At 36.5% G+C, this 24844-nt stretch overlaps 1 protein-coding gene across 1 annotated transcript in view; it reads right to left on the bottom strand.

The window, feature by feature from the left end:
• Kcnd2 (potassium voltage-gated channel subfamily D member 2) overlaps positions 1–24844 on the bottom strand; it is a 446740-nt gene that overhangs the window by 12298 nt on the left and 409598 nt on the right. Inside the window, exon 2 of the mRNA XM_076861771.2 lies at positions 2402–2564. Within this exon, the coding sequence (XP_076717886.1) occupies positions 2402–2564 (163 nt within the window). The remainder of the gene's footprint in view (positions 1–2401; positions 2565–24844) is intronic.

Genomic DNA, 24844 nt, shown 5'->3' with positions numbered 1-24844 from the left:
TTTCTAGTGCTCATATGTAAAATTCATTGTATTGTGGCAGAGATTTAGAATACAGATGATATTTTTAAAATGCCAAAGTCATTCTTTAAAACCCGCTTTTCAATTCATATACTTTTATAACATCACTTTTACTTTGGCTCTTAAAATTTAGTTAGCCAAAAGGCTTCTAAAATATTCTAAGACTTTCTTTATCGTTATATTTGACAAATTCCAAAAAAAAAAAAAATCAGATATTTTGGGAATTGGATATTTGATAATCACATTTGTGCTTCCTATAGTTTTCATAGAGTGGTTCTTATGTTAAAAGAAAGCATTCCTAGAATGGAGATAGGTGGGTGGTGCAAGGTAAGCTTTCATGGGGGATGTGTGATATTTCAGAGGATGTATGCCCAGTAGGGGATCCAAGTAGGGCAGGACCAAGAGTCCTACACAAAGTGCCCTGGAGGAGGGGTCTGAAGTCCTCCTAGCGCTGCTCTGAAGGTCTGTCCTGAATCCTGCATGAGGTCACCATTGCCCAGAGGGTGCCTTTTTAAACTCTCCCTGTTTATTGGATGATCAGTTCTCTGCATTCATGTTATCTGGAATGTTTATCATTCTCATCAGTAGGAGTTAAAAACTAGTTATTAGTCAAAAAAGGGGGTAGAGTGGGAGATGTGTCTATTAAGCAATCAACTCCAAAGTTGAAACAGCGATCTTTGCTGAAGGAAGAGGAGCACTGACAATAGATATAAAACGAATTCCCTGGACAACACACTGCATGACCATACTGATTTACCTGAACTTTCCAAAGAGTTCACACTATATTAGATTTTATACTTTACTAAAGAGACGAAAAATCGCTCAAAAGTATATTTAAAATTCATTCTGCAATTACCTACAAAGCCAGTTATGAACTGCACCAAATCGCTCATGATATCTTATAATTATACCACATTATCCAAATTGTGCATCTGCTTTAGTCATGGTTATAAATGGTTTCTAGATATTTAATAAAAGATATTTTTAAAAGACAAAGATACAGTGACCATGAAGGATACTGGAAATACCGCAGTGTTAGCATTGAGGAAACTACAGAAGAGACTTCTATCATTATTTTAATTTTTGGTACTGGGGATTGAACCCAGGGGTGCTTATCTTCTGAGTCACATCCCTAGCTCTTTTTATTTTTTTTTATTTTGAGATAGGGTATTGCTAAGTTATCTAGGGTCTTGCTAAATTGGTGAGGCTGGCTTTGAACTTGTGATCTTCCTCCCTCAGCCTCCTGAGTCACTGGGATTATAGGAGTGTGCCACTGTGCCCAACCCTAAAGTTTTTAAGGAAAAAGGGCCCTGCCTTTCCAGGTGACTATTTTGACACAGAATGGGGAAGAGGAGTAGGCTAATAATCAATCAGTATTTCTGAGACACAACTGACGGTATGTTTAAGTTGTGTGAAACTGAGAGCCAGCCTGGCTTGGGTGGAATTGTGGCTCTCCAACTCATCAGGTATGTGACCTTAGAATTGCTCAGTTCCTGAATTCCTTAGGATTCCCATCCATAAAGTTGGAAGAATAAAGTAACCAACCTCTAGAGATGCTGTGAAGATTCTATTAGTTAGATTTCTAAAAACGTTAGCCCAATGCCTGGAATATGATCAGACACCCATGACATTAAATATTGTTAATATTATTAAGTGTGTATGTAGATGTATATGTACTTGATATAATCTTAATATTAATGTTTTCCCATTTTACAAATAGGTCTGTGGCGTGTACTTAGGAGAATTAAGTAACTGGCGAGAAGATCAGAGAAACAGGAAATTGCTGGGTCAGAAGTAAAAATCAGTTACAAATCATAATATGTATCCTACTTCCTGTTGCAAATAAACAAAATATCTGTGACACACTTTAGTCAAGTTAGCGGAACCAGCTTGATCCCTCATAGAGATTAAATAAATCAGATCTAGAAACCTGATTTTAATAAAATTTGCCAAGAATCTTTCTTTGAATTTACTGCTGTAATTAGTGCTCTCCATCAATTATTACTTACTTTCTGCATCCAGCCCCATAGTAGGTTTGTTTCCTGCTGATTTTGAAATTAGACGTGGCTGTGTGACTTGCTTTGGCTAATTCAATAGTCATGGGCCACTTCCAGGAAGGGCTTGGGGAGGCAGAGGGTGATCATGATAGCCCTTACCAGGCTTGAACGACTGGAAGTACATTGTCAAGGTGAAGTTTCATCTCTAGACCAGTAACGGACCTGTAGCATATTTATTTCAGAAATATTCCTTGCTTTGAGCCACTGATGTTTAATTTCTGTTTAGCATAGAACAACCTGGCACTGAGAAGCCAATAGGAAATTCTGAAGCTCATTATAAATGGCAAGAGACACCAAATCATAGTTTCTCAGAGCTGAGTACACACCTTTTGTGCCCTTCGTTTGTCTGCTCGTTGATTCTGGTGGTAGATCCGACTGAAGTTGGAAACAATCACCGGAACTGGTAGAGCAATGACCAAGACGCCGCTCAGTGAACAGATGGAACCAAAAATCTTCCCTGCTATGGTTTTTGGCACCATGTCACCATACCTGAAGTAGAGAAAAAAAAAAAATGTCTATCATTTCAAGTCATTGAAAAAACACTTACACCTGTTACAAATAGATTTTTGCTGTAAGTTAAATGATTTTTTGGCATACCTCTCTATTTCTACTTCATAACTATAATGCACATGGCTTCAGATTTTAATAAAGCCAGAAATTATGAATATCTGGATAGAAAAAGTTACCTTTCCACTTTGTAGAAAATGCTTCTAACATTTAGAAATCTCTTTGATTGGAAAATATTTTAAGCCAGATGAGGTAATGATAGCTCTTCAATTTGTCCTTTACATAATGTAGCACAGTTCTTTACATTTATTAATAGTCAATATTTCTGTGCTGAAATTATAGTCTAGATAACATACTTTTCCACTTAATTTTTTTCAACATTGGATTGGTTATGAAATTGATGTAGAAAAAGTAGGACATCACATTCTTTTCATCAGATATAATCACTTAAGAAATAAACTTTGCAAGGTCCCCATTAACCTTCACTTGTGAAACCCAATGGCCGTTTCTCCATGATAATTTTAGTCTTTCATTTGTATTTGATTATTTGACTATTCTCTCCTCAAATCACTTTTTGTTCTTGGCTTTAGTATTAGAAATGCTTTCAGTCATTCTCTTACCTCCTTGGCTACCAGTTCTCCTTCTTGTACTCTGGTTCCTGCCCCTTTATCTACTGTCTCAATTTTAGAGTACATTTAGGTCCCAATCTCGAGTCCTCATTGTCTCCATATAAACTTTCTTCCTATCTGATATCATCCAATCCCATAGCTTAAAACTATACCCTAATTTACATCCACAGCCCTGATATTTCTCCTGAAAATTGGACCCCTATTTTCAGTAGTCTGATCTGATTCTTTCCACCCCTGGATGCCTAAGAGCCAATTAAATCTTAAATAAGCCAAAATGGAAATCTTATTTCCCTAGCTTCCTCTGTCCCCACTCAAATCTGTTCCTCCAAGTTTTCCACCTATAATTAAATGGAGCCACAAATTCCTGGTTGCTCAAACCAAGATGGAAAGGGCCACATCCCGATTCCCAGTATCTATATCTTCTCTCTTAGTTAATAGTGTTGTCTCTGACCAACCCTAGCTCTCCCCCCAACCCCGTACCGGGAATTGAATGCAAGAGTGCTTTCACTGCTGAGATATATCTCCAGCCCTTTTTATTAATTATTTTGAGAAGGGGTCTTGCTAAGTTCTTAGGACCTCACTAAGTTGATAAGGTTGGCCTCAAACTTCTTGAACTTGTGGTCCTCTGGCCTCAGCCTCCTGAGTCACTAAGATTACAGGCATGTGCCACTATTCCTGACCCAAATTAGCTCTTTAATAAAAGATAAACCTAGCTCTGACTTTGATAAAATTATCAACTCTTATTTGGGTCTCTTACTCAGTCTCCACTTTGTCACAATAAATCAAGCCATTGTCTTGTCCTGCCAGAGCCATCTTACCAGAACTTTCCACATTTACCACTATATAGTTCATGCCAACATGGCAGCCAGAACTGCAGGCACAGAAATGAAGATTAGGCAGTTTCAACTAACTCTCTTCACACTCTCTGGTGGACTTGAAAATAAAATAAATCCAAACTTCTTACTTTTGCCTTCAAGGGACTACATCATTTAATTCTTGCCTATACTTCACACCACACTCCACCAAGATCCCTGTCTTCTGGCCACCCTGGCCATTGGGTCTTTTGAGTGCGTATACTCTCAATCTTCATCATTAAGTATCTCCAATCCAGAAGTTATTTTCCAGCCAGCTTTTTCATAGTAATCTTATTATTTCCTCTAATCATTCTCTATAACAATTTCCTAGTTAGTTACCTTCACCGTTATTATCCACAGATGTTATTTTCTTATTTATTAATTTACTTTTTTTTTTTTTTGCTCCTCATAGACCCACCTGAAAATAAAATTGTCAAAGCAAGAGCCATTCTACTTTGTGTCTCACTAGCATAAAGCAGGCTCTTACCACATACTACTCGAATGAAAACATTTTCTGAATGTGGTCTATATACAGAGTGAAATATTACTCAGCCATAAAGAAGGATGAAATTATGTCATTTACCAGTAAATGGATGGCACTGGAGACTATTATGCTAAGTGAAATAAGCCAGTCCCCAAAAAGCCACAGGCTAAGTGTTCTCTCTGATAGGAGGATGCTACCACAAAATAAGGGAGGGGAGAGGAAAGAATAGAAGTTCAATGGATTAGACAAAGGGGAATGAAGGGAAGGGTGAGTGGGAATAGAAAAGACAGTGGAATGAATCAGATGTAAGTTTCCTATGTTCATGTATGAATACAAAACCAATGCAACTCCACATCATGGACAGTCACAGGAATGGGATCTTAATTAGAATAAGTTATACTCCATGTATGTATAATATGTCAAAATACACTCTACTGTCCTGTATATCTAAAAATAACAAAGAAAATATTTTCTGTTCTTTACTGAGTTTGTACTAGAGTTTATTCCTGGGGAAGGCAGGAGGGAGGAGGGGTACATTACTGCTTGAGGGAACCTCAGAAATGACAAATATTACTAACAGTATTCTTGTGAGAAAACACTGGTGTGTTAACATGAAGATTTGGAAAACATTAGTGTGTTAACATGAAGATGGAAGTTGCTGAGGAATTGTCCCAGGACAGGCTTGTGAGAGTAACAGAAAGCAAATCTGACTGGCACCGCATTAGATGACCCCACAGGGATCTGATCCTCTGCTTTGAAGAAGCAGTTACTTATTTTTGTTGGTGTTTGGGGGGGATCAGCAGTTAAGTAATACACTGTAACTGTAATTCCCACAAGATTCTGGTCAGAGAATGATGGTACTGCTTTAATTTATAGTACAACAATAATCATAACTTAAGAACCAGAATATGGGGTCCATATTAAACAACTTTTTTTTTTTTTGTATTCTAACTGGGAAGTTATATCATAATCTAAAGATTATGTTAATGAGGAAACAGTCAGAGCTCAAAAACAAACAAAAAAAGAGACCTAGAAAGTGAGTTAAAAGGACTTGAGGACATTCTTACAATGGAGATATGTCTGTGGGCTTTAGAAGGTCAGCTCCTTCTTACACAATACTGTGTGCCCATGAGCCAATTTCTACAGTTCACCTTGAGTGCCTGGCTATGTTTTATAAGCATCTACTTTCTCTTTTCATTGACTGCATAGTAGGCCCTAGAGAAGATGTGCCCCACCCCACCCCCACCTTTAAGAGAAGGGATTTGATTTGAATGCCTAACAATTAAATTTTAGGAAGTTTTTATCAAAAGAAAAGTAAATAAAACCCATTTATTTGTCATAGGCCGAGAAGACGAGCATTAGAGTCCATGTGATCCAAGTAAACCTTTAAAAAGATAAATATATAAAACAAAGAGATAAAATGAATAGTAATGAATCCATCCCATAGTTTCTTCTGTCCATCTTTACAAGATTATTTTAAATTCGTTTTTTACTAACTTGTTTTGCAATCTGTGTGCATTATGTCATAGAGTAGGCAAACCCAGAAAACTTGTTCACTATTACGGCAAATTTTACAACATAAAAAGAAGTCATGGTTTAGATGTGAGGAGTCTCCCAAGAGCTCATATGTGAGACAATGCAAGAAAGTTTAGAGGCGAAATGATTGGGTTATGAGAACCTCAATTTAATCAGTGCAGTAATCCACTAACAGGGATTAATTGGGCAGTAAGTAGGCAGGTAGGGTGTGACAATAGAAGGCAGATCACTGGGTGCATGACTTTTGGGGTTTATATTTTGTTCTTATGAGTGGAACTCTCTGCTTCCTGACTATTATGTCCTATGATGCTTTCATCTTTGATTCCCTTCCGCCATGATGTTCTGCCTCACCTTGGGCCCAGAGCAATGGAGTTGGCCATCTATGGACTTTGACCTCTGAAACCCTGAGCTCCAAATCAACTTTTCCTCTGCCATAATTGTTCTTTTCTGGTCTTTTGGTTACAGTGGAAATGAAGCTGACTAAAACAGGAAATGATGCAGTTTGTTAAAAGGCTGCAAATTTATGGGCCAGAATAATCCATAAAGGAAAACAGATGATGAATACACAGGGGTGGTTTAAGGTAATAAAGCTATGCTAATCTGAAGCAAATAAAATGATATTTCTTATATACCTTTACCACATCTGTTTTGCAATCCAAATTCCTTTGACATCCAGAAAGTGTTGATAAGCATTTGAGATGACTGGGTGGGAAATGAGAAATGGTGGGAAGAGGAGGGAACACATTGATCGTTGGTGGGTAAATCTCTCATCGTTTGACTCCAGTAGAGAGACAGAACTTTCCCACATGGTAGCCAACTAGGATGATCCCCAAGGCTCTGCTGTTGTGTGACAGGGCAGTGGGAGATGGTGCAACAGCACAGGAAGTAGAACAGGCAGGGTGCAAGATTGTCCAGGTTGACTTGTGATTACTGATGTCTGAGGACAGTCTGAGCTGGTGCCCTCTCCCAAGATGCGTCAGCTGCCTCCTTCCGCACCCCCTCCATACTGCACAGATGGCCCACAGGTTCTTCTTGCTGCTCCCTTTGCTTTCTGGAGTCGGGAGTGCTGTTGATGTTTGTAACATGTTAAATATGTTTTGCTCATTTGAATATGTTGGAGGATAAATGAAAAAAATATAGTGTGATTTTTATGTTTTTACATTATCTATTTTGTCTCTCTTCTCACTTAGGACTGATCTGGAGAAATGGAAATAGGGAGTTTTCATCTGCAAAAACTTGTCACCGGGCATAGAATCTGCTGGGGATAAGAAATATCTTTCCCGACAAAAACAGCTGCTGTCCTTTGTTTAGCAAAGGATTTGTTTTTTGAAACCAATATTCAGACTCATAGCAAGAAGCACAAGAGCCTTATCCACTTCAGGAATTAGATCCCTCTGAAACCCTGTGGAGGACATGCTTGGAACACAATGCTTTATCATGAGAAGTGACACCTATGTCAAAAGGATCATTTAAAGTTTAAAGCGTTCCTGAAATATCACCATCTTTTAATGATTAATTTCTACCTTAGGCAACTTAGTTACCTATTGATATATTATTCTTTATATTCCATAAAGCACACGCCAATTTTTTTTTCCTGGCTCGTTCTTCTTAAATTTATGCTAAGCCTGGTAGTATTATACATTTCATTTTTTTCCCTGTTTCTCTTCAGAACTTAATATTATGTCTTCAGCCTTCAAAAAATCATTTCCCCAAAGCATTACACTAAAATATTAGGTGGATGTGTTTATGTTCATATATTTAGCAAAATTAATTATAAGACTACAAACAATCCCAAAGATCAAAAAAAGATAAATATTGAGTTCTTAAAAAGCAAGGAGACGATACTATAATGAGAGAATAACTACCCAGAAGTTTTATATAATAAAGCGACTTGCACTTTGTTATTGAAATAAAGCTTTTCCCATCCCCTTATTTTTCTCTGCTTCTTCTACATTCTTCCTCCTGTAGTCCCAATGTTGCTACAGTCACCCAGGTTTCTTTTTGCTCCTTCCCACACTGGACATCTGTCAGCTTATTGCTCTTTTTCTTCTTCATATCAGTAGAAAGGTACACCATGAAGTTGTGGTTCACAAAACTAAATGTTAATTCTAAATTTGCATGTTCAAATACACTTGGCTACAATGACAACTTTTGCTCTACGTTAAAAATCACATTCGTGGAAGACCAATTCCTCAGAAAATAATTTCTGTTTTTTTGAAGACTTCAATTTCAAATATTGTTCAAAAATTCCATGCAAAAATCCTTAAATTCTGGCATGTACTCTACTTACTCAATGCCAAAAAAGTAGTACAAACTGGTTAACTCAGGCAAACAACTTAAGTGAATTTATCTATCTACCTAATTTATCCATCTGTTCATTCATTCATCCATCCATCTATCCATCTTCCCAATTTATCAAGTAATATTAAAATAGGAAGTATGCCTAGTTTTTAAACATATTCCAAACCAAATTTTATAAATACCTACTCAATTTCCCTATTTAGCAATTCTTCCGAGATCATATGGTTAGAGTGTGGCTGTTTTTAGATCTCAAGCAGAAATATTGCCTTGAATTTTCTTCCATAGTCTATGAACTCAGTACTGTTAGATTCCTGGCTTTTTTTTTTTTTTTATACAGATTCATTTTTCTACTCTTTTTATTTGAAGAATTTGTAGGTTCATCTGATAAAGGAGAAATGTTATATAAAATAAACCTCCCAGCTAAGGCATGACTTTCCATCTATGAAACAATTTCCCATGGATACTCAGAGAGGAAAAAATAATGTATTTTATAAACAATCACAAAGTTGCAAGAAATTCACATACAGCAGGAAGAAAATGTGATGTTAAAATAAACCTCGATGCTTAGTGTAACTCAATCTCTTCCTTCTCTCTTTCTCTCTTTCTTTTTCTACAATGAAAAGTCATAAATTGCCATGTATAAGGAATAAAATGGATGGATCCTGTGTGGGTGCACAGAAGCCTCGGGGCATCCTGAAGGTTATATGGGGCAGGTGCAGGGTCCATAAATACTGTAACTCAACGTGTATAATAGTTAAAAAAATATATATAAAAAAAACTTCATATGGGTCATAAATCAGTATTGGGTGGTATATCTGAAAAACAGGTACCCTTAAAAAAGTTAGATGAAGGCAAGTAGGTGTACAATATCCTGGTGAAAGTCATTAGCTGAGAGTGTGTGTTTATGTACTTTAATTATTGATTTTGTGTTATAATCTTCTTTTGGACCAAAGTGTTAGTCCAAGAATTCTAAGAAACAATTTCTTCTGACCTGGAAACTGGATCACTTCTTAACCAATAATTTTACCCCTTAGGGTCTCATGGATTTTCTGCCATCAGTTTGGTATTCTAGAAGGATCAGGGTTTGATGAATAATTTTTATAGTAGATGCAATGTTTGCAAATAGCAAATGACTCTTTAAAATGTTTCTGTATGACACCTGCCTATGGTATAAAACTTGTTTGCCAGAGGTGTGCTGGTTTTACTTCCATAAGACAGATTCCTTTTTAACATTTTAAAATAAGTGTTTGCCTAAAAACTGCCTGATTTTGTATCCGTCTCCTTTGCCTGGAGGATCAATTCTAGCTTTATTGGATAACCTGAGAATTTTTCTTTTACTAGACTATATATATTATTTAAAGTATTCTATGTTATCTCCTATTTCAGCCAAATTTCAAGCTATTATTCTTTTCAAAGAGTATTTAAAAAATCTCTTTCTAATATTTACAATACTAACCATCTTAGCATCTGTTAAACAAAAGAGAAAGTCAAAGAATTCCCTTTTCTAATTAGAGGCTTTTAGATGAGAGTCATGAACTTTTAAGAAATTCATGGATAAAATTCAGTTGAGTCATGTTAACTCCATGGCAGTGTATATTTTTATATGTATTGTGCTGAAAAGAGCTTTCTTCTCTAGTTTTTGCTGTTCTGTGGATCAAACCGAGGACTTTGTGTATGCTAGACAAGCACTCTATCCCTGAGCTACATCCCTATCCCTGAAGAATTCTTTAAAAATTAAATTATTAATTTTGATTAAATTATAAAGCCTTTATTAAATTATCAAAAGTTTTATGGCTCAAATAATGTTTAACACATAATTTTAATGCTTAAATTCTTAAAGGGATATCAGTGTCATATACGGTCACTGTAAAGAATCTGAATTCAATTGCACAAAAGGGAATGCTGTAAAAATATCACCATTATTTTATGGCTGCAGAAACAGCAAATACCCACTAGGGGGCATAAAAAGCTAAATGAAAGTTTGGAAACAAACCAGGTCTTTTCTGGTTTTCACAAGCAGAGAGTGAGAAAAGTATTTCCAGTAAATTGCTTGTGCCGATTCCTGATCTTTGCCTACACACATTCAACATTTAGGAAATATTGTTGACATCTTTTTCTTCTAGAAATAGGGGAAGAGAACAAAATCTGAACAATTTCACAGAGTATCTAATTTTGAGGTGTTTCCAAAAGGATACAACATAATTCTGACAACATGTTGTGTTTCTTTTTTAAAGATGAGTAATTTTCTATAATGTGAGATATCACTAAAGCACAATTTTAAACAAGAACCCATTAACAGGGGCCCTCAGTGTGATAATTAAGGAAAAGTAAAGAAATGGATTTGTGAATAAAAAGGGGGAAAATTAAGGAAAGAACTAAATTGCTTTTAGAACATCTAACCAACATTTATACACTTAAGTCCTCGGTATTCAATTTCATTTTGGTTTAGTTGCCACATTCCTTTGGTTTGTACCTTTTAAAAACATTTTTTTTTTCTATCTCTTACTTTTCTTCTTGTTTTTCACTTCTTAGGTCAACAAATGAAGGCTTTATAAGTTATAAATGGACCATAAGACTATGACCTAATATCTAATACGTTATTTTTTTCCTAAATGAATGCCATCAGTAAAAGGCTTACTGTTTTCTTATTTTCAAAGTGAATTTTACATCACTTTTTAAGAAGTTATGAAAATATATTTATGATTGATTATAGTGAGGAACACATTAAAAGCAAACAAACAAAACCCAAACACCCCACTGGGTACTGGCTTTCCCAGCTGTGGGATTCCCAGAAATGTGTTCCTCTGCTAAGGGTGTCTAGTCTTTGTTGCTGGGAACTCATTTCACCTTCAAATATCTTCACATTCCTTTCTACATTCTATCTACCACCTGCAGGAAGAAGTTCAGGCTCCTTATCATGATATGATCTTCACATCTCTTCACCACTTGGCCACCTGTCCTCCTCATGCTCCCAGGCATGCCCTCTAGTCTGATTGAAACAAATATCTTTCTAGTAGTAGAACATACTGTGTCCTTCTATTGCTCTATCCCTTGGCAATATGATCCTCTCCAGAATAATCCTCTTTGTGTTCCTACTGCATAAATCCTTGGGATAAATTCCAATTTTATACTGATAAAGCTCAAACATCAATTGTCATTTGCAAAACTTCTTGCCTAATTTCTCTTTACCTGGTAAGAGTTTTCCCTTTTCTAGGGCTTCACCATGACTTGCAACTAATAGAGTACAATTAGTTTTTTAACAGGTCTACCTTCTCTCGATAAACCATGTGGACCATGAGGTCAAGGATCAGGTCATCATTATTAACTCAAGTTTAGCACAGACCTTGTCCTGTGCTGAGCAAATAGTTGGAACTCAATAAATGTTTATTGCTTAAATAAATCCTCAAAGAAAGGTCTGGTGGTAAACAATAAAATAGGATGGAGGGGAGATACTCGTCTACTGCTCTTTTTATCTTAACCAGATTTCCTATTTTTCTCCTCCAGGCTCAGCAACATCTCATCTCCTCAATTTTTCTAAATTCCACTCTGGGTGCATAGATGAAGTGCCCAGCATAACCTGGTTCTACACTATTAATACATCTTGCTTTTTATACTCAGAGAAACCATTTTTAACCTAGATGCTTTTAAATGAAAACAGAATTGGAAAGACCTGACACTTTTCCTGTCCCTACCTGCTTCCCAATGTCACATGGATAAGAAACATGAATCTGACCAGAATCTGACCAGAATTTTGAGACACAAATCACCCCAAATTTGACAGATTTTGTAATCTCAAATGCCCAACAATATGAATGAATACTGACTCCTTGTTCTGTCTCAGATATGATCCTGGGAAATGGTTTACTGGATGCTACTAATCTTAAATAGTGAACACTAGCAATCCTCTGAAAATTCCATTGTGTGGTTTTCATTTTTCTTAACAGGTTCACTCTGGTTATTCTCTAGCAGTATATTGGAAGTAATATGTTTGTCTTCCATCAAAAGCAAATCCATCAGGTTCTAGCAAATGCCTGATCCTTTTTACTTTGGTTGATGAGACCAGCTGCAGGATTATGTGTTTTGGTTTTGCATCCCAAAGGGCTTCATCTAACACTGTCAGAGCTTCTCTCACACCAGGGACTTCCTTCAGTCACCTGCTGCTGTAGCTTCCTTTCTCTTCCTTTGTTTTGAAAGGTAGCTCTGTTGGATGCCACTCCCCACTGAGCAGGGTTCCAGTCTGCTTTCCTCAAGGCTGTGTCCCAAGGAACCAAATCCCTAAGTCACTTGGACAGTGCAGTTCATAAACCTGTCTTCTTATAACCAGCCACCTCTCTTTCACTTGCTGACACCTCTGAACCGGTTTACTGCTTACAGTTCCATTCTAAGACCCCTTGGTGGACTTCGCAATGGAGGAAGGATGAGCTGGCCCCCAGGATTAGGGCTGCAGTGTGGTTTTTGAGGAGAATGTCAGACAGGCAGCTTAAAAGCAAAAAGTAGAGCTGTTTATTGTGAATGTTTTCATTTTTCTCACCTAACTTTGCAGCCTAAAACCGATTAGCTATTATAGGCCTCATGACAACTTCAAGTCGTCAATAAGTATTTGCCTATTTTATTTTCAACTGTACTTTTAAAATTACTTATGGATTATCCAGTAATGACCTAACACATCTCTTATTTCTAATTCTGCCCACTAAGATCTGATCATTTTGCTGCCTATTATCTACTTCTTAAGTCTCATGGAGAAGAATATACAGAAATTTAACTGCCAAGGAGACTTGGTTCTCTACTGGGGCAGAGAATGAGGCACTTTGTGGCAGCAGTATCTGAGATGACGGTTCTGCAGATACTAGCTGTGTCCCTTCTGGCAGATCTGACCTGCCACACTATTCTATCCCCTTACCCAGCTGACCACCCAGGGAGGCCCAGGCAGCTCCTGTCGTGAGGCAGAAGTGCCAATCCAGATTGGAGCTGACCACCACAGCACTGGTGCTCCCAAGGCACACAGCCAGGTTGCTGTCCTGCCTGGTTCTTTCCTTGCCTGTGTAGTGCTCTCCCTTTTCACTGACCAGGGACTTCTTCCCTGCTAAACAGGTCAAATTTTTTAAGCAAAAATAAATTAACAATAATGTTTCATGTAAATAGGCACAATTGTTTAAATACAAAGAGAGAGAGAGAGTACACAGAGAGAGAGAGAGAGAGAGAGAGAGAGAGAGAGAGAGAGAGAGAGAGAGAGAGAGAGAGAGAGAGAGGGAGAGAGAGAGAGAGGAGAGAGAGAGAGAGAGAGAGAGAGAGAGAGAGAAAATCAGAGACACTGTAATTTAACCACCAAAAGAAAGCCAGGCATTGCCACTAAAATTCTAGTCTTCAATTTAACCTAGAGAGTTTCTAAGTCTTTAAACAAACTGTGTTTTTGATGAGAATCCCAGGGCCTGTATTTACATTAGAGATGTTCTCAGAGAACAGTTCCTTCCTAATCAATGTGAGACAAAGTTATCTCCTGAGATTAAATGAAGATATTCCATACCCTTAGTGTTTAGATTCTTTTGCCTTTCTTTGGAAATGAAAATATTGACCAAATGGCTGTTCTTCCTATTAACTATGATAAACATATGGAAAGGGGCCTTAACTTCATTGCTCTACCTGTGAATTTCTGCTCTGTCAGAAGTCTGTAAATGCTCTTATGGTTGCCTTCTGATTGTATCTATATAAAAACACTATTGCAAAACGAAAACATAACTTGCATTTGTTCATATGTGAATACAAGACCAGTGAAACTCCATATCATGTACAACTACAAGAATGGGATCATAATTAGAATAAGGAATACTCCATGTATGTATAATTTGTCAAAACACACTCGACTATCAAATATATCTAAAAAGAACAAATAAAATCAAGCAAAAAAAAGCACACCTGCTTGCACATAAACCAACTGAAAAAGAATCTTCTACAAAAATCATTTTCCTCGGGTTTCATTTTAAGGAAAAAGAGGAGAAAAGTTATGTGAAAGCTAGAAATTATTATTATTATTATTTAAATTCCTGAATATATCTTAAGCAAATTCAATGTATATGTTTCACATGTCTTTGCATGTTCCTATCTACACAAAATGTTCTGCAAATGAGATTAGAAAATAAGCACCTTACTTTTAAAGTAATAAAGTTTGTGTTCAGGGTCTAGGCAGCCATACAGAAACCACTTCAAGCACTTTCGCAGAATGAATTTACTGGACGGAATTTTCATTACTCAGGCAATGGAGTTGCTGAGGTTTCTGGATAAACCAGGAGTTGCCAGTAGCAAGAAACCACCACCCAGCAGGAGGCTGGAGGGAAGAGAGATGAGAAAATTTGGGGGCTCAAGAGCAGAGTCTTGAATGAAAGGTGGAACCATTCCAAGCCTTTACTATGGAAAGAACTAGGATCACAAAGCAGGGTTAGCAATGGCCTTGGGAGATGCAAACGAATACACTATGGTTCCTCCTCCAACCCCTTTCCTGCCAATGCCTTCCATTGACAGAACTAGCAGAAAATCAGCATATGCCAGCCCCGGAAAAGCAGCCAGATGGCATCTGGACAGCTAGTGAGAGGCACAGTGCATTTGGAACCCCAGGGCACTTCCTCCAAAGCTGTGCTCTGCCTACCTCACCACAGCTCATGGCCTAGGTCCATTCTGGTTCCAAGATGTTAGGGTACAGACACAAAGCTGTTGTTTATCTTGTTGATTCCAACCTTCCTACCCTAAAAGGCAGAAAATTCTGTTTTCCCAGCATTAGAGACTGATAGGCCTTCTCTGGGTACCAGCATTCTATGTCACTCCACCCTGTTCTTAAACTATTCAAAGTTCATAACCCACTTGAATCAAATGTGTGAAATATGATATGTCAAGAACTATATAATGTTTTGAACAACCAGCCCTTCCACCCGAAAAACTAAGGGAAGGTCAGACATCCTATTAGGGCAGGCTTGAGGCTTTTCAGTTTTTGTCAAACATGTCCATCTCAATCAAAGATCAAGCTAAAGAACCAAAATATCTGTTTTGACAGAGGGTGTGTGGGGTGGGGCTAGGGGGCAGAGTTAAACACAAAGCAATATTATTGAGATGTAAATGAACTCTGATGATTATAAAATGTTCCACTTGTATCTAGTGTTTAATGAGAGCTGGTCCCTGGGGCTTCCATGCCTCCTGGAGACTAGGTGTCCACAGGGCCTCTGCATAGAAGCCGTCATCCTGGAGCTGAATCCTCCAACAGATCACTGGGAAGGTCATCCCTAGTCACTTAGAGCCTTTTCTTAAGAGCAGGTGAATATATGTGAAACCAAGTCACCATTAAAAGTAATACAGTTCTACAATTAGTTCAGCTGCTCATGAGTCTTTTTATTGCAGAAGTTTTGTTTGGTATGTTGTTATTTTTGTTGTTGGTTTTTATTACGGTAATGAAAGTCTATAGCTAAACATGCCAGGGACTGGCTGTTAGTTATAAATTTAAATAAAGACAAAATATTCCTATGTTTCAGGGAGAATCTAAAAGATTGCTGATGAGGGTTTTTGCAATAAAATAAAAATATAAGATATGCTCTTTAAATTAAATACAAGAAAGAACATAATGATTCTATTATAGGTGTCATTACCACGAATAGCTAGAATACCCTTAAAATACATTTGACAACGTGATGTTTCTACCACTAATGAGGGCTTATGATAATGGTTTATTTACAGTTGTTGGGTAAAGCCTGTTGGGTTTTTTAGTACTTCACTAACCTTTGATCAATGAGATCAATGTGATTGATGTCTCCATGGAATCAGTGGTGGTTGATTTTCATTATGAGAAGAGGCTTCTAAAACTTAAAACAATAAATGTGTGTCTCTAGAAACGTATGCTAGTGGCTTTACAAATATAATCAAATTGTCTGCTTACGTGAATTGCACCTGAATTCATGAACTTCCACAAACAAGAAAATAAAATAAACTAAAGCAAATATTTCTTAAGTATATTTTTCTCCCTTCTCTTCCACCCTCAAAAATTTATCTAGTTCCTATAAGGAGTAGGTTCCTTGATAATGATAAATTACACACTTGGTTCTTCCTTTAACAAAAGATCTCCTACCTTCTTTCAAGTTAAAACAATAAACAAGTAATTGAACTCTGATTTTTAGGTCTCTAAATGTTGATATGAACTTTTTTCTTACACCTTCAAGATACAAGGTCATTGCTTGCATTCTGGGCTCCACTGGGTCTAACTTCTGCAGGAACCAGTTGTTAATGATTTCATGTACATCTCTGCTATTCACCCTAAAGAGAACCTGCCCAATGACTTTCTCTTAAGTCTCAGCAAGCCACTTTTTCTAATTCTCAGTTGTTTCTCAACTATGTTTTAAAAGATGTAAACAATGTCATTAGGTTGCCTACATTGTTCCTAATACCCTCATTTAGAGCTCTCTTTTTGTAAAGGTCAAGGTGTTATGGTTTTGACTTTATGGGACTCACTGCTTCTGCTACAAGTACCCACCTTTATTATTATAGAAGAGAAAACATCCTACATAATCCATAGATGAATAAGGGTGATCATAATCTAGTAAACCTTTATGGACACTACCATTTGAATTTCATATTAATTTTACATGTCCAGAAATATTATTCTTCTTTTGACATTTTTCCAACCATTTAAATGTACAAATTTTTTCTAAGTTAAACAGGAGATGGGCTGCACTTGATCTGTGGGCCACAGTTTACCTAACCTTGACTTCAAAGAACTATTCTTTGTGTAAACAACTTTGGAAAGTTTAAGCACTGTTTCTTCTAGAAGGGTTTAAAACCATTAAGTGAAATAAGATTTCGATAGTGTTAAACATTTTTTTTTTTCAGACATTTTCTGTTTCTTGACTTTAGGAAATGAACATTTTGTGAAAATAGGATGGAGGTACCTACATATCCCACTTATCTGTCTCTTCCCACTATTGCCCTGCTCCACCATTCCTGGAGGCCTTCTGTGAACAGGTTTGCCTCCGATGAATGGGACAATAAGCTGACTGCCCTGCTTGCTCTCTTGCATTTATCTGACACTGGTGCAGAAGGTACGGGGAGGCAGTATCATGTTCCAAACTCTGTGCTAAGTGTGGGAAGGCAGAAATTAACAGCAATAGTCCTTGCTCTTAGTGACCTCTAGAAGGGAGAGAGGAAGCGCAAGAAATAAAAAGAAAGTATAATAACTGCTGTAGTAGACATGATTGTGGATTTCTTGGGAGTTGAGTGCACTTGGAAAATGCTCTATGAGAAGGCAAGATTTGAATTGAATCTAGAAAAAATAAAAAGAAGCTAGTCAAGCAATAAATAGAAGGGCTATGTTGTTGAGAGTCTTCTAGGAACTCTAGCAACAGGTGGTCTTGTGACCAAGTGGAGTATCTTGCTCTAATGATACAGAGATGGCTTCTATTCAACTCATCTCAGATGCCTGCTTGTACTACTTAAATTCCACAATCAGAGACTTATTCTAAGAATTCTTATCTTTAATGAAAAATACAATTGTTCTTAAGAGCAATAGCACATTCAGCCTTTGAATTCATCTGTGCATCTCTGAGATTTGGATCCGTGCATCAATTTGTTTTTTGAAGACAGGTTTTTAACGGGTAAAAGTTAGAGAAATTTACATCCAAAGATGAGGAGGATAGGCCAGAAATGAAGGTTGGAACACAGAAATTCAAACTTGTGTTATTTGAAAGTTTTAGCCAGGGCTGGTTGTGGCTAGAAAAAGCTTGTTTTCCATGAACTGACTTTGAAAAGGATATCTGTTTGCCTAGCAAGAGTGAAAGGAGCCGGCCATTATGCCTTAGAGACCCTGTATTGATCTTAGCAGACAAACCACTAAATAGGACTTGACTGCTACACAATGGAGGATTAATTCTCCCATCAGCATAAGCCCATGGTGGGCATGTCAATACCCATTTATGAAAGCACCCTCTGTGTGTGCAGAGATCAGAACCTAATAAACAAATTAATGCAGGGAATTTAAACAGGAAAATGACCATTTTTTTCTTTATATTAAACTCAATGAAATGAAATCAGAAAAAAAGCCTTTTTTAAAACATAACTTCCTGACTTTATTTATCACTGTTTATACACAATATAACATTAATTGTTTTTTTTTTAATTGTGGAAGAAATAAAATATGGGCAAAAAAAGTTTTTCTTCCCCTTGGTGAAGATTTCTTATTGAGCTTTCCCAAAAAATTATAGAAGATTTGAAATCAGAGTGAAGCTAGGTAAATAGGAACTCTGGATCACTGAGGAAAGTGAGCATCTTGAATGGAATTGTGCTTACTGAGTGCAAAAGGAAAAAAGCTCAGTATTTGTGTCAGTGATCTCCAACCAATTTAATATTTCAAAAAAGAGATAAATGATTGTTTTCTTAACTTGATTGAATAACAATGTATACAAGTCTCTTTCCTTTGTAATTAATGACACAAGTCATGTCTACAAGTGGCTTTCAGAAAAGCAGGAGAGTGAAGAAATTGCACACAAAGTTGTATGTGGGTTTTAACATCAAGTCAGATAATACTTTGGCTCCTGTAAGGTGTGTCACTCTGTATTTACTAACACTTTAAAGACAGGATGTGAAACCATAGTGGTATGTTTTCATTTTAGGATGTATTCTTTTTCTCATGATAGGTGTGGCATGCTATTTTATCTTCCCCTCCGTTTTCCTACATACAAAACCCCCCCCAAAACCAAAAACCAAAAAACAAAAACAGTAATCTTGCAGTAATTGTAATTCTTGGGTCCTGACATAGTAAATGGCTTTGAAAATAAATGTAATGATTTGGTTTTAGCCTTGTTCCTACCTCTGCATACATAGCATCTACCCTTCAGGTAGGGATGTCTTCAGAGAGCTGAAGCATCTTCCTCTCATAGAGTAAAGGATCCAGATAAGAGTACCCAGCAGTTAAGGGTTCTTATTGACAGCAAAGGGTAAGTGTAGCAGTATGTCCCTTTCTTTCATAAACTGGATATTTAAGACCAACTAGTTTTAGATGGATTGGACCATGCTTGAATAATTTCTTATCTTACCTGGTTATACAAGTGATAGTTTCTCTTTTGAAAAATTAGTAATTTTATATATGTGTGTGTGTGTGTGTGTGTGTGTGTGTGTGTGTAGACAGTCTTACCTTAAACACTGCCTAATCAACTCTGGTCAATGACAATTGCTATTTCTTTAATGCTCCAGAAAGTGGATACCAAGGAGAGTCAGAGAAGTGAGTGAGAGGCACATTTGATATATTTGGTTTGTCTATCTTTAGACTATGGATTCTTGATTTCCAATAACTGATTTCTGATATCCCAATATATCTTTGACTGTCTCCAAGGTTATTTAATATTTACAACAAAGTATATTTTGGTGATTTTTTAAAAATTTAATTCATTTGAAAACTCTTTTTTTTTTTTTTTTCTAATTCTCAAAAAGTGACATGGTAAAATGTAAAGAAAATGGGAAGGCTGTCTCCATGGAATGGCTACTATAATAAGATTTTCCATTTCTGTGTTTTATTTCATTATGCCATGCTTACTCCAGGGGAAGGTAAATGCCACACATATTATGTATAAGGAAACAGGATGATACAGAAAGAAGAGACAAATGTATCTGAATACTGCTGAATTCTTAGGAGCCCAGATAAATATATAGTAGTGAGAAAAAGAGTTCAGAGATTAGTTGTTTCCATGGATAGATATTTGCAAGTGTCATCTTGAATTGTAGTACAAACTACTCCATAAATACTTTTTCATGTTAGTTGCATTGTGCTGTATAATCAACACATGTTTTTACTTACATAATCAGATAAAAACAGTAATTTATTTCCTTTGTCAGAACTTCCTTATCATCTAACGGAAGTCTTATCTGATCAGCTTTAGCTGGTAAATTAAAATTCTCGATGATTAAGTACCATTCTCAATGGAAGCATGTAAGGAGGAAATGCTTTTTTCTGAGAAAAAAAAATTAGTGAGCTTATTTAGGAAGATTGATGGACTGCAGGACTCAGAACTAGATAGCAAATGTTTAATTTTTTTGTATTAATTGTGTAGTGTATCTATTATCATAAGAGACTAGATAATAATTAAGCACCATAAAAGATATACTACCCCCCAGATATGAATAAAATTTCTTTTTCTCATTAGCTCTCCTCGAATAAGTTATTATAGAAGAAAATATTTATCGTCAAACTGATATTACTACTGAGTTTGTTTATATTTACTGTCTGAATTTACTCCTTATAGTCCAAAAAATTAAGCCAAATCAAAACAAAGATAGTATGTCATATAATCCAGGCCTTCTCAAAGTCCTTTCCTTTACATTTGCAGCTCACCTAAATAATTGAATGATGGCAAAAACTCCCATCGTCAATGAAGTCTGCAAGGTTCAGGTGCCACTTTAGTTTGTTTCAGGAAAAATCTGATACAACTAAATTGCAGAATAGCAAGGGATAATGGGATTATTTGAATCTGGATTTTATGTGAAGGTACTTGTCACTGTCCAAGTCCAAGTCTATCTCTGATGGCACATTTACCCAGATTTGTAACCTACATGGCGTTTACTAAGAAACAGAGCCTACTGTTAGATTGCTAAGCACTAGGGTATTATGCCCTTGTTACTGTTTTGCATTTTTTTTTTCATTTTATGTGAAGCAGCATGGGTTCTTTTTATGTGACAAGACATGAAACCAGAAGATGGGTTCAGCAGTGTCTCCCAGGAGCTGTGTAACATTGTATCCACTGATCTACTCTCTCTGAGACTGTTTCCTCATCTATAAAATATCAGGATGGCAATGTTGACTTCCACTTCCCAATGTGTGATGGAGATTATCACTCCAAATTCCCATGTCCAGGTGAATTCTGCTACTGAATGCTGAACTGGTACAGGTGGTTTACAGACTGCCAAAAGATTCTCTTATAAAGGGCTGAGTTTTAGTCTCCCTGAGGCGCAGGATAGAAATCAGAATCCTGGCATTTAGGATATCACAGTTGAAATAAAGGTCTTTCATGAAGCAAACTGGGATAGAGTCTGTTTCTGGAGTTTGTTCCAGAAACCTAGACTAAGACATCACTTCAGGAACCTGTAGTTGTTTTTTTGAAATTCCAATTTAAGATTACAATTTATTTTAGTTCCCTTCTATTTTAAAATCAAATATGATTCATTTTCTTAGGTGGAAATGTTTTGCTCTTTTCATTATAGGCTTCTGTTTGCTTTCCTTATCTAATATTCTTTTATTCATTTGTATTCTTCCTAGACTACAAAACTAAGTCAAAAGGTACATTTCAGAAGTCCAAAATTCAAAGGTAACCCACAAAAAGTCTTAAAGCACTAAATTGATTCCTCACATAGAAGGACACATTAAACCCATCATGCCAAAAAGAACCAGCTTCATTATCTCCATTCTCTTAGGGTCCATGTTGACAGAGACTGGAGCAAGAAATCTCAGCTGAGCCTAACCATATGAGCTTCATTTGGCTTTTTAAATTGGAAGGATGTACCTAGTCATTGTCCATCCATTGCACCATATATATTTAGTCATCTTAATTTTCTTTAAAATTATTTAGAGTCTTTTACACAATAAGCTCTTTTGTAGGCTACTTTAGCTTGTATATTTTGATTTGATCATCTCCTGACTGACCTGATTATCACCTGGTATGTAAACAAACCAGATTAGGACTCTAACTATAAATATGGATGGTGGTGCACCCTCAAGATGAACCAAACAAAGAGACATCATTCCTATAAATCAGGTAGGAACTGCTTTTGCCCAGTCACCAAAGCCTCAAAAATAGAACCAGAATTGTCTCTGAGCTAAATCTGAACAGAACTTCTATAAAATACAAAAGCCATGTAAAGTCTTTTTCTTATTCCTAAAGAAATCCTCAGCGACAAGAAAGACTATTTCCCCATGTGAGCTAACACAGGGAGCCCTATGGGTTCTTTTTTGTGACTGAACATTTCCATGGCCTCTTTGGTTCTGCTGGTTTTCATAAAGAACATAGGTCCTTGTAACATGGACTTTTGGAGTTTCTTAAATTAAGTTCAGAAAAGGACACCTTCATAACTCTCAAACATGAAATTGTTTGAGGCATCTTAGAAAAGGGAAGATAAGCCATTGCAAATACAATGTTGTACTCCCTGCTTTGCCTATACAGTCTCCAGTTTGGGTGAATAAAAAAATAAATGTAATAGAGAATGTAGTGTATAAACTCAGATATCTAATGTGCACAGGCACTATAATGATAAACTTTAGTACCTTTGCATCTTTGATCAAATCCTGAAGTTAATGTTTTTGATCTGAGGATGTGACATCTCATAGACTATCCACGACTCTACTTTTTTTTTTTATTTGAACACTTATATATAAAATGTAACATCTACATTTTATGTTTCTGTATCATATACAATTTTAATGTGGTCTATTTAGGTTAAGGAAATGCACTTTTTAACTTTATATCTTCAAATAAATCATGGCAGAAAAGTAGAAAATATATGAGAAGCTGTGTAGTCAGACTAAAAAATGGGTACTCTACTACATAACAAAAATATAACAGAGTTAACTCACTAAGGCAAATTTAAAAACATTGGACAACAGCTCTAGTTTGGTAAGATCCTAAAGTTATTGTTAATACTTTATCTTTGGTTTCAGTGAGCTTATTAGGAATGAATTCTGGAAAAATATCTGCTTTACCAACCCTGAGTGCCAGTTCTAATTTTGTCATTTACTAGCTCTATGAGTTACTTAACCTTAAGGAGTCAAAATTCTCATCTGTCAAAAGTATCTGAAAAACTTATTTAATTTTCTTGAAGCAGTCTAAATACCAATCTCAGAATGGCTCCTTAGACCAAGGAAGTCTTAAGCTGTGGTGGGAAATAAGACAAACTTACCATCAGTATAGCTGCTGACCACACACCCTCAGAACTGGGATTGTCAGGAGAAAAAACAAATCAACTCAGACCCAAAGAAGTGTGAAAACAGTCATCCTTGTTAAGGGTCACCCCTCTCTTCAAAAAAGGCTGAGAGGACATCTTCCTCTCTAAAATAGTTGCAATTGCATTATTGTATAATTTGACTTTTGTGCAACTTCAATAATGAAGCAGGGGAGAAAAATATTGCTGTACTAAATTACCTGCTCCCTGCTCAGATCTGAATATTTAATAGCTCAGTCAATGGCAAAGCAATTATAAATGTCTACAAATGAAAATAATTCCTTATTCCTGGAGTGCCAACATATGTATCTATCTCCTTTACCAGTTACAACAGAAGTTGAAAAGAGACTTGGGATCTATTTGTCATCTTTCCTTGTCCTCATAGTGCCCTGAAATCAGGTATCTTTTATCTCCATGTACTATGATTCATTATGGTGGGAGTTTAGATCTAGTGTCACCAGGGTCAAAGCTTAACATGCAGTTTACAGTAATAGAGGGTAACTGGTTGGATTTATGCAAGTGTGACACAGGCCCACAAGTTCACAAAGGCCCTGTCCTTGATCTAATGCTCTATTGAGACTTTCTTGAAATTGATTTTTAAAAATTTGTGCATTTTCATTGCACACAGTAAGGGGTTTCTGTGTTATACTCATATAACATACTTTCATCACGTCCATGCCTGTATTGGAATTCTTAATAATTTTATCTTTGATCTTATGCTTTGCAAATCCAGTGGTAGGGGAACATAAGCAATGGCAGACCATTCTTTGCTGCCCCATTTGCACTCACAATGTCAAGTGAGCAAAGAACTCTGGTGGACCCAGGATATTGTAGAAGCATAGCAAGACTCAAAGTATTAATACCACATAAGCATACATTATCTTCCCTGAGCCAGTGGGGGTGCTCACAGCCCTGAAGAGCCACTCTGTCCTCTTGAACCAGAATTTACTTCAAACAGAAAGAAGGAATGGCACTCTAAGAAACACGAATAACCCAAACACCAATACACATCCTCTCTTACCCATGTTACCTTCTTCTACTAGCCAACCACTTAGACTGAAATGATGGCATAGAGTCAAGGGGAAGGATAGGGCAATCCTTAGTAGCTGCTGTTTTTTTTTTTTGTTGTTGTTGTTTATTTGTTTGTTTTTTTCTTCTCCAACCTCTCCTTGCTAGTTAGCAAGCTGGAGGTAGAGTATATTCCTATAATATGTGCAAAATCAAGAATTTGTTCTGTGGAATGATTCTACTGTCTGGTAAGAACAAAATACATATGCATTTATGAGCTACAAAATGTGAATTGTGTAATTGTGATGATTCTTCATACAAATTAAATACTCATATTTGCATTTAAAATTGGTATTGGGTAACATGAAGATGAATTGCAAAATTCACTGTAAAAATTTAAAGTTTTATTTTATTTATTTATTTATTTTACTTTGAAACATTTTAACAAATATAAAATACCACAAGTAGAGAGAAACCAGAAGAAAGGGTAAAACTTAATAT

Source organism: Callospermophilus lateralis, chromosome 1 (genome assembly GCF_048772815.1).
Source record: "Callospermophilus lateralis isolate mCalLat2 chromosome 1, mCalLat2.hap1, whole genome shotgun sequence".
In the NCBI taxonomy this organism is placed as follows: Eukaryota; Metazoa; Chordata; class Mammalia; order Rodentia; family Sciuridae; genus Callospermophilus; species Callospermophilus lateralis.
This window is presented reverse-complemented; position numbering and strand designations above follow the sequence as displayed.